The 11,218-nt window shown below is 40.1% G+C and overlaps 1 protein-coding gene across 1 annotated transcript; it reads right to left on the bottom strand.

Annotated features, from left to right (window-relative positions):
* Positions 1–1,070: 1,070 nt before the first annotated feature.
* On the bottom strand, positions 1,071–10,981 carry LOC129339837 (vomeronasal type-2 receptor 26-like). The gene is made up of 6 exons (XM_054994413.1): positions 10,827–10,981; positions 8,348–8,639; positions 6,844–7,710; positions 5,142–5,364; positions 3,714–3,833; positions 1,071–1,990 (listed from the first exon to the last, which is right to left on the bottom strand). The coding sequence occupies exons 1-6, from the start codon at positions 10,979–10,981 to the stop codon at positions 1,071–1,073; spliced, it is 2,577 nt and encodes an 858-aa protein (XP_054850388.1).
* Positions 10,982–11,218: the final 237 nt, after the last annotated feature.

Raw genomic sequence — 11,218 nt, 5'->3', positions numbered from 1 at the left:
GCTCCTATCATCCAACACTGTGCTGACACACTTTAATGAATGCAAGCCACTCATCCTTGCCTGTAATGCTTCACCTTATGGAATCAGCATGGTCCTTCTTATTTTTCTTAGGGCCAAGCTACACATGACGAATGACACTTGAACAGCAAGTGTATTTCTCCCTGTTCACTTGCCCTCCACTCAATCCACTTGCCGTTCAAGTGTCATTCGTCATGTGTAGCTTGGCCCTCAGACTGTCTTCTTCCAGTCTTCAATTAAGATGTTACTATGAGCTGAAATCTCAATACTTAATAGTACCCAACAGAGTAGCTTATAGACCCTGCCCCTAACAATGCATCTCTCTGAGCTACACAGCCATATAATCTGGGTAGAAAGCCTTCCTGAATAATTCAGTTTTAGATAGTTTGCCCCAAGCCAGGAGTGTGGGAGCTATCCTGACCTCCTCAGACAGACCATTCCATAAGTTGGGAACTACCACAGAAGAAGCACGGGCAGCTGTTGACTTAGCCCAACTGCAGGGTAGTATCAGCGGAAGGCCTTGACCAGATGAGCAAAGCTGTCATCGTGGAACATGGGGGGAGAGATGCTTGCACAGACAGGCAGGTCTGAAACCGTGAAGGGCTTTGAATGTGATAGTAATGATCTTGAATTAAGTCCAGTAACTAATGGAAAACCAATGGAGTGACTTCATATAATAAATGAACTGCAGCAACGAGCACAAAAATACTCTCTTTGTGATTTATTTTCAACATCTGAGTTCTATTTTAAACCATTCCAAAGAGTAGACTTTACACCATGCTCTGAAACATCTCCCCTAGTAATCATCTAGTCCAGTGAAGTGTTCTAGTGAATTCCAAAGCCTGCTATTTTATTTGATTCTGACAGGAAATATACCACAGCAGCTTCTTCAAATTTACATGAACCATTGACATAACTGTAGGTGAGAATATCTGGCAAAATTTTAACATTTATATTTACCACAGAAGAAAGAATGGATTGGATTGAAATATCTGTACCACCAGCCTGACTTCAATAATAAATTAAATTCCTATGCTACATGAGATGACCATCTATAAAAATATCTTGGATTGATCTGCTTTTCTTGTAATTTGCTTTCTTGTGTTCAAATCTGGTCTCAGTAAAATCATGTAGCATTTAGGGAAAAAGATGCAGCCCAGTAACCCAGAACTGGAAGCCAAAATGGAGAAGCTCTCCACAGCTACCAAGTATTTCCCTTTGGTGCTCAGGTAGGTTGGAACAAAAGACACCCAAACACTGCAAAAGATCAGCATGCTGAAGGTGATGAACTTGGCCTCATTGAAACTGTCAGGCAGCTTTCTGGCTAGGAAAGCCACAGTTAAGCTGATGAGGGACAGAAGACCCATATAACTCAGGACAGCATAAAACATGATGTGAGACCCTTCGTTACATTTGGCCACTATCTCTGTAGTCATTGACTGCATGTCAAAATCTGGGAATGGGGGAGAGGTTTCTAGCCAAGCCATGCAAATTGCAGCTTGAATGAGGGAGCAAGAAAGGACAATAGAAATGGTCAGTCGTTTCCCTATCCACTTCCTCATGCTGGACCCTGGTTTGGTGGCCATGAAAGCGACAAACACAGTGATGGTTTTGGCCAACACACAAGAAACAGCCACTGTGAAGATGATGCCAAAAGCAGATTGCTGGAGGAAGCAGGTCACCTTTCTTGGTTCTCCAAGAAATAGCAAAGGACAGAGGAAGCAGAGAAGGAGAGAGATGAGAAGAGTGTAAGTTATATCCCTGTTGTTGGCTTTGACAATAGGAGTATCTCTGTGCTTAATGAAAGTTCCTAGAACCATAAGTGTGATCAGAGAACAAGAAACTACAATGGAAGTTAGAATAGTTCCTAGAAGTTCTTTGTAATGCAGAAAGCTTATCGCCTTGGGAATGCATTGATCATGGTCCTTGCTTGGATACTGATCTTCAGGACATTTAATGCAGTCGTCCAGGTCTGGAAAAAAGGAAAAAGTATCATCTTAAGTTTGTGTGATATTTGGTCGAATCTAGTGAGCCAAACAGCAATGTTATTCATGATGTAATGGCTTGTTGCCAAGGAAGTAATTGCCTAAAATAACGTTTTAATGGCCTCTCATTACTGCTGCTTTTAATAGCATGAATCCAATAGAATATATCCAGTGATGGAAGAGATTGCCATCAGCAGCGCTTAATTTGCTTGCCTGCAACCCCCCCCCCCCACTGTCACTCAACGCTGCCTCAGGGTAGCTCCTCCCAAGGAAAAGTGAAGGGTGGGAGGAATTGAAGTTTTTCAGCAAGAGGAAAGAACTGGTAAAAATCACCTCTCTTCCATAACCAGAAATGTTCACTACACGTTTGTTTGTTTGTTTGTTTGTTTGTTTGTTTGTTTGTTTGTTTGTTTGTTTGTTTGTTTGTTTGTTTGTTTGTTTGTTTGTTTGTTTGTTTGTTTGTTTGTTTGTTTGTTTGTTTGTTTGTAGTCCACCTTGTTCACTGAGACTCAAGTCAGGTTACATCGTGAGAGATTAGTACAGTCACTATCAAGGACATTTCAAGGTATTGGTTAACTAGTGGAGAGACTGCAGAATGGGAGTTATATCCATGCTCCTGCTTTCTCTGGCTAATAGCAGAGCTGCAGCATTCTGCACCAACTGGAATCTCTTAGTTGACTTAGGGCCAAGCTACAAGTGATGAATGACACTTGAACGGCAAGTGGATTGAGTGGAGGGCAAGTGAACAGAGAGAAATACACTTGCCGTTCAAGTGTCGTTCGTCACTTGTAGCTTGGCCCTTAGGTGAAATACCTGTGTAAATAATCAAGTCTTGCTGTTGCCATAGCACGAATTCAAGTGGCCAAATTGGCCGTGTCAAGGTAGAAATCCTCTTTCAAGCAGAGCCGTATTAACCCATGACTGGGGGCCAAGCTACACATGATGAATGACACTTGAACGGCAAGTGGATTGAGTGGAGGGCAAGTGAACAGGGAGAAATACACTTGCCATTCAAGTGTCATTCGTCATGTGTAGCTTGGCCCTGGGCCCCTAGGCTTTCAGGTATTTTGAGCCCCCTCTGGGGCACTTCAGTCTTTCACCCCACTACAGCTGACAGCCTGACTCTAGTATGGTAAGGTACTAGACCACAGTACATAGCCCTATATACATTTTGAGGGTTTCTTGAAGAATTCTATTCACTATTTTAAAAATATTTTTATTGCACAAATAGTACTCTTCAGGAAAGCACATTTGGGGGTATAATTGTTCAAAACTGTAATATTTTGAAGCGAATAACGTTATTATTCATTAATATATATATAATTTATGGATAATTGTTTTAATACAAGAGACTATTTCACTTCAATAAGGAAGCAGTTAATTATCTTATTAATAGAGGTTATATAAGAGAATCAATTAATTGTCATTTATGTGGGGGTGCGCCTTAGCAAAAATAAAATAAAATGATGGGCTCCTAGTCCTTGTGGGGCCCCTAGGCTTTGGCCTAGTCAGCCTGTTTCCAAGCTAGACTAAGGTTGTAGAAAGCATTTTGTGCATTAAGTTGCATTTCTTGCAGTAGAGTTGGATCCAGTATAACCCCTAGGCTTTTAACAGAGTTTGCAAGGTTCAGACGACCTCCATCGAAAGTGTGGAATACAATGTCTTTTAAGATCTCTGACTTCCCAACAAGCATCACTTTTCCTGCCTTACCTTTCTGGTTTGAGATTTCTCCATGAGGGCATGGAGAACAATCATAACAGCAAAATTTCTCCCCTTCCTTCCTTTTTTTTTGAAAACCAGGGTGGCAATAGTCATTACATATTGAAAGAGGTGGCACCTATCCAAAACCACAGAAGAAATTTAGAAAAGGAAAAATCAGAGGCTGTTTTTTAAAAAAATATTTTCGTCAGTTGATGTCTTGAATAGAGCACAGCTTGCAAGCAGCAATCTTCAAAGTCTTTCCTAATCAAGCCAGATATTATTTAGAGTCTCTTCCTTGTAAAGGAAGATTTCAAAACAAGATAAAAGAAATTCAACCAGTGTCATATTCTGGAAAACCAGAAATTGTTGTCTGTTGAACTCCCAAAGAAATTATCTTTGACTCATTCATGAACCTACCCAGTTTAAAGGGAATCATGGAATATTTTTCAAGTGACTTAACATATATGAGATAGATTAGGCTTAGAGAGTATACCAAAGCCAACCAATAAGCTTCCATAGAAGAGCAGGGATTCAAACAAGGGTTGCAAAGATCCTAGTCCGACATTCAAACCACTACACCAAGTTGGTCATGTCATGTCATGTCACCCATTCCAAGGTAAAGTAATGCAAAAAAGAAAAGAAGAAAAAAAGAAAAAGAAAAAAACCACCTCTCTTCCCTCTGAATCACATGTTCGAATAATGGAGTGATGCCTAAAAAGACCCTGTAATCCATACCTGATTAAAAATTGTATGCCATATATATATATTATTTATCAGTTGATGAATGGAATAGCACAGTTTGCAAGCAACAATCTCTTAAGCTTTTCCTGATCAAGTCAGATATTATTTGGAGTCTTTTCCTTGGCAAAGGACGATTTCAGGACCAGGTAAAAGAAATTCAACCTGTGCCATGTCCCACAGAACCAAAAATTGTTGTCTGTTGAGGCCCACAAAGACATTATCTCTGTCTTATTCATAAATCAACTCAGTATTAATAGAATCATGAAATACATTTCAAGTGACTAACATATACAGAGAACACAAAAGGTTTTTAGATTTCACATCTCATTTTGTATGTAAAGGTTGCACTTACTTATTTATGTCATTTATACCTTGCCTTTATCCTCAATGGGGACCCAAAGCAGCTTACATAATTCTCCTCTCCTCCATTTTATCCTCAAAACAACCCTGTGAGATGGATTAGTTTGAGAGATTGTGACTGACCCAAAGTCACCCAGTAAACTTCCTTGGCAGAGCGGAAGTTCAAACCAGGGTTGGGCAAATCCTAGTCCATCATTCTAACCATTACACCAAGCTGGTCATGTCATGTAACCCATAGCAAGGTCAAATAGTGCAACAAAGCATCTCTTTTCCCTCTGAGTCACATATTTGGAGAATAGAGTGGTCCCTAAGAAGACCCTGTAATCCATACCTGATTAAAACTTCTTTGCCATACAATCATATCCTCATTGATAATGAATTCTTCTCCTCGACGAGCATGAGGATCCACTTGTCCAACTTTGACTTTAAGGAAGGACTTGTTTGAGAATGTGATCAGATTTGTTATATCGAATCCAGCTCCAGTTTCCCAGTTTTGATTAAAGGTAATCTTTTCTCCAGCGGAGTTGTTAAATAAAGTATTTTGAAGCAGTGGGTGGAGCTAGTTGAAAGAGAACAAAAAGAAATAAACAGTATCCTGGAATGTGCATGTTCAGGGAAGGATTGGCTATTTAACTAACTAGGAAATTTCCTGGAGGGACATTATCATAAAGAGCCACTTATAGTAAGGAGCAAGCAGAGCCCAGCTCTGTGTATACTGCTGTGGCTGTATAGCTCATACTCTTCAGGGCTAATGAAGTCCGGTTTCATCTCCAGCAGTTGGAGGCAATGGATGAGCCAATGCCCAATCTTGATCTGGTTGACCATGTCTGAGTTCAGACCCCCTGCAAGACTGGCTCACAATCTTAGCTCCTGCGCCATTTTAACTTCCGATTCATGTATTACGAAAATGCGTTTCGTAGGGCTACTTTTTTCATGAAATCCATGACTTTTGGGGCCGATTCGTTTGATTCAGGAATGCTTCTTAATGCCAGAGAGGTTTGCTACAATTCATTGATTCCCTAGGCAATATAGGCCTGGAATTCTGCAGACTTTTTGTTGCCATGGAAACCCCAATCTTATCCCATATAACTTTGATAGGTAACTCTCCCTGCCAATCTGAGAGCTGACCAATGCGGGTCTGCACAAGTTTACCTAGGAAATGTATTCGCAGATTCCTTCCCCTCTCTGTTTCACTTCTTAATTTTTAAGAACAGGGTGGTGGAGTAGCAGCGGCAGCAGCCTCAGCAGCTTCTTCTGCTGCTGCTCGCTGTTTGACAGCTTCAGGAACCCTTCTCTGACTCTCTACCTCCTGTCCTCCTGCTGCTCTCACATGCCTTCCCACCCACCACCCACCCCCAAGCTCTCTGGAGCAGATCCACTCTGCTCGGCTTATCCTTCAAGAACTTGGAGGGGGGGAGGGCAGGTCAGAGCAGCAGGAGGATGGGAGGATGGGAAGGAAAAGTCAGCAAAGAAAACCTGAAGAAGGAAAACCCAAGCAGATCTGCTCTGCTTGACTATTCTTCCAGCAGTGGCAGAAATCGGCAGGAAGATGGGAGGGAAAAGTCAGCGAAGAAAACCTAAAGAGAGGTACTGGAGGAGAGCCTGCTAAAGTCTTCCTACAAGTTTGGCATCTCTGAGTATGAAGGGAGCCATTGTAGGGTCCCGCAATCTGAAGAATCATGAACCTAATGAATCGTTTCTCAAACCGGAATAATTTCATGAAAGTTCGTATTTTGTGTTTCGTGGAACGTGACAAACCACAACACTCAGGATTCGGATTTTTTCCACATTTCATGTCCATCTCTATTTCTGATACTGGTTTTAGGTCACTGTAGCAAACAAAGCTGTAGCTTGAAAATGCAGATAATTTGCTGTGGTGGAGCAGTAAGAAATTTGTACTTTATTATTTTACGGGAATAAAGATATAAAAAGATATGTGCAGCCTTAGTATTGTACAAACCATTTCACCAGTTACACATGTCTGGGAAAGTGAAATATTGCCTTCATTCCTTCTGATCTGCTCATGTGGGGACATTACCTGCCAAGGCTGGAGATCCTGAAGTTCAACATGTTTTCCTTCCAGTCTTGCTCTGTTATTGGGTTTAGTTGAGTATACATCATGCAAAGCATGTGCCACAGCATAGACAGCATTATAAATACTGTAGCTCTCACCACTCGTGTGTATTTCAAAAAAAATCCCAGGAAGGCTCTCCAGTGTCTCCTCTCCAGTACATGATGTTCCATCAAGCTCCTGTGATACCCTGGCATTTGGAAGTGAACAATCAAATGCCTGTTCCCAGAAGTCCCCAAGAAAACCATTTTCTTCAGTCCATGAAGGTTTTAGGGTCTGAAGAAATTTCTTGAAACCTAGAAGTTCCTTTGAGTGAATGGTGAAGGCAAGGGCACCATGGAAACTTTGCAAATCCCATTCCCTCTGGAAGCCTGTCAATGTGAAATCCACTTGACCTATCATAATCCAGACCTTTCTCATTGATATATTTTCCTTATATCCAGGATCTCCTAAAAGCATGAGCGTGCTCAAAGAAATGATGGTCCTAGACTCTCCGTAGATAATACATGTATTGGCTTTGCTATCTTTGAATGGTAGATATATATTTGATGCCATGGTATTAATTTCATGCAAGGTATTCCAGTGGGCTTGATTTCGAATTTCTCCTGTGAAAGCTAAACACATTTGATTCTGGGAAAGGAATGCCTGTAGGGTCTGTACAAAATGTTCTCCGTTCTCATCATCCACTGCAAGAAGCCCAACCCATGTCCATCCAAAATGCTGAAGTAAATGGATAATTCCCATGTATTGGTCAACTTCACTTGGGGCCATGAGGTAAAAGGATGGGGACCACGCTGCATCACTTCTTTTTAGGGCAAATGACCCATATGTGAGCTAAAAGAAAATATTTTGATATTTTAGAGTTGAGATTGCATTCACACCTTTGTATAAAATGTAAGTAGAAGGATTTTTTTTCATTTTAATGAAGCAGGATTTGAATCCAGTGTCATTTAAGAGAACAACAAGATTTTCAGAATGTAAGATTTGACTCTCGAAAGCTTATGCTCTGAAAATATTGTTGGTCTCTAAGGTGCCTCTGCACTCAAATCTTGCTGTTCTACTGCAGACCAAAATGGCTACCAACTTGGCTACCCATGTCGCTATCTTTATTTTAGTGAAAGATAAAATCCATGGGTTATGTCCAACTTCCATCCCTCTCCTAAACAAAATGCTGAACCATCTTCCAACAGTTGATTTCAAGGATTCGTCTTGCTGATTTTTCACAAGATGTTTATATGATCTCTTTCCTGTGAGTTGGCCTCGGGAAAGGAATTTGATAAAAGTAATGAATAATTCCGTACTTTCTGATCCCCTTATATGTGACAAGCAGCTGTCCATCTGCTGGGTTCTTTGAACATCCACCAGTACAAGTCTTCATTATTCTTCTGCTTTCTGGACCACAAAATAACCTCCAAGAACGATAAGAGAAGGCTCAAGCTTTCAAAAAAAAAAACCTATGAAGATATCCTACCTGTGGAATCTTGTAGAGACTCAAGATATCTGTCATATGGAAGGAGATCTCAGAACTCAGTCCTCCGATGACAGCTAGTACATTTTTCTGAGTATGACATTTATAGAGAGGGACAAATTTCTGTGCTTTGAAGAGCAGGTCTAGGGTGGTACGGTAAGTCATTCTTGCATCATAGTAGCTGTCATAGATGTGGAACCCAAGAGTGACATTGGGTAAGATCTTGGGATTCTCATTGATCTCATTTACTGCATACACCAAGGCCAGGACGTGCTGATAGAACTTTGTCACTACACTGGACATAGAATTAAACAGTTTTGTCACAGGGGACTTCTATAATGCTCAATATGACGAAACACAATACCAGCTTATTCTGCCTCTAACTGATTTACATGTCTCAGTGGATGTCCCTTTTCAGCTAATGTTTATCCTTTGTGAAAACACCAACATTTGTGCTATAACATATCCACTGCCGTTCTATGTATTCAAGAGGTTTGGGGTGCCCAAAACGTGTGTGTGTGTGTTAGCAAGGGAGGATAAGATCTCAATACAGCTTATGTACATGATCATTTCACGTGGCAAACAAGCTAGCTTGCAAAAGTTCATAAAACAACAGAGTATCACAGAACAAAGACTACAGTTAACAAATTAGTTAACAAAGACTAATAGTTAACAGAACTGTCAAGAAAACTTAAATTAATATATGTATTTTTGGTGAATTGTTTGAAGGAATAAATATATATGATTTTTAAAAATGTCTGGTTTTATACAATAGTTCCAAAAACAATTCAGAAATCCACAAATCTCATTTATAGTAGAAAATAGACTGGTACAAAAAGTTGCTGCTAAATAGCACAGAAACACAAGCCTCAGGAAACTTTACTTCATTTAAGGTGCTAGCCCCAGTGTGCTAAGTATCAAAGAACATTTGATAAAACCCTGCTTACTGAGAAATAATCCTGGGGGTCCCAGAATCACATGAGGAAGCCCCAGTCCATCTGTGACTACTGATGAGAATCCAGCTGTAGTCCCATTTGTAGGGATCTTTTTCAGGTTAGTCAGACGATGGACCGATGATGGTGGAAGAATTCATTTATTAACCAGCTGCTTTCTATAGTAGCTATATTATTCACTTCAATCAAGTTTTTACAGCAATAATAGAATTATGAGAATCTGCAAGGAAGTTAGGCTAGGGTTAGCTCTTTCCTCTGCCACCAACAACCAGGGTTATCCCTACATTAATTTATATACAATGCTTCTTACTTAGCTTTCTATCTTAGCTTTCTACTCAGGCCTGCATCATAAGAAATTGCTTAAAGAGATACCTTGGTAAGGGACAGGGAGTATAGACTAGGCTATTGGTTAATGTTTGTTGATATAGATATTTTTCTATTGGTTAGTTGTTAAAGATACCATGTTAATTACTGACACTTTAATTCAGAAAGGTTTCAATTATGTGTTCAGCTTTATGCTAGTCTTCAAATTTGTGGCTACCATACCCTATCATATCTGTTTTCATTAACTGTCCCAACTGTTGATCATATTGGAGGTTTTTTGCTGTGAATGTCCTAGCTGTTGAGTATATTGTGTTCACTTGCATTATGCAATACGTCTAGGATCTCAGGGCCAAGCTACACATGACGAATGACACTTGAACGGCAAGTGGATTGAGTGGAGGGCAAGTGAACAGGGAGAAATACACTTGCTGTTCAAGTGTCATTCGTCATGTGTAGCTTGGCCCTCAGTGAGAAAGGCAAACTATAAACAAATATTAATTCTTTCTAACTCCCAACAAAAAGCCATAAAAATTGAAAAGTTCTGCCACCTACTCACTAAATATTGCATAGACCTTCAAAAATCAAATGAAGCAATGCCTTAAAATTCATTTTGAAATACCCTTTCAAGCTATAAGAATAAAAGATTAGTTAAATTAGGTTAAATGTCCCCAGACAACACTCTCAACACCCTTGATTTCAGATGCATAAGTGGCCAAACAAAGAATTCCTTGAAGCAATAGGAGAATCTGATTTTCAGTCTAGTCAACAGAAGTCCTTTTGAATAACGAAGTTCTGAGGACATTATATTAAAACGTGGCAAAAAAAATTCACAAAACCTTGAATCCTTCTGAGCCCTTCTCACATACTGTGAAACCAGTTACAATGAACATATGGAGGAATAACAGGATTAGATTCATAGTCCCTACTTCAGATCTCCAGATAGTTGTAGGCTTTGTAGGAATGAATACATAATTTTAGACTGCCTGGAGAGCCCACAGGCCTCTCCTCGGTCTCAAATTCTGAAAGAGAACCCTCTTTGTGGGATAAAAAAGGAAGTCCGTATGAACTATGAAGAAAGTAGGATGCGGTTTACAGAAAGTGGCTGAAATTAAAGTTCTGGTTGAGCATCTAAATTATGTATATAACCCCAAGTTATCTGACCAAGCTTACCTGATCCCTGAAGGAGAACAATAATAATTACTTACATTGGGACCTCAAGAAACTCTTGAGAAGGATTCACCTTGAAGGTTATCTCGTGAAAATAATAAAAAATATGAGAAGTAATGCCACCAATGAGGATGTCCCCGGACTGGTACCACTCGTGTGGAACAGGGACAGGTTTGTTTAGGGGATGCTTCATTGCACTTATTTTGAGAGTTAGAAGCAGCACCAACAAGACTAACTTCAGCATCCTAGACACACTTATCTCTTGATGGACCTCACCTATGTCAGTCTACAAGCCTGCCCTGTCTCAGGCGCTCTTGGCTCACTTGGCCAATATACTTCCTTCTAGCAAAACTCGTTCTTTGATTACTAGCAGAGACGGATGACATTCCAAACATTCAAGTCTGGACTATCAAATGTAAAGCAGAAATGG

Source organism: Eublepharis macularius, chromosome 12 (assembly GCF_028583425.1).
Source record: "Eublepharis macularius isolate TG4126 chromosome 12, MPM_Emac_v1.0, whole genome shotgun sequence".
Taxonomy (NCBI): domain Eukaryota; kingdom Metazoa; phylum Chordata; class Lepidosauria; order Squamata; family Eublepharidae; genus Eublepharis; species Eublepharis macularius.
The sequence above is the reverse complement of the archived record's forward strand: the minus strand, read 5'-3'. Positions and strand labels throughout refer to the sequence as shown.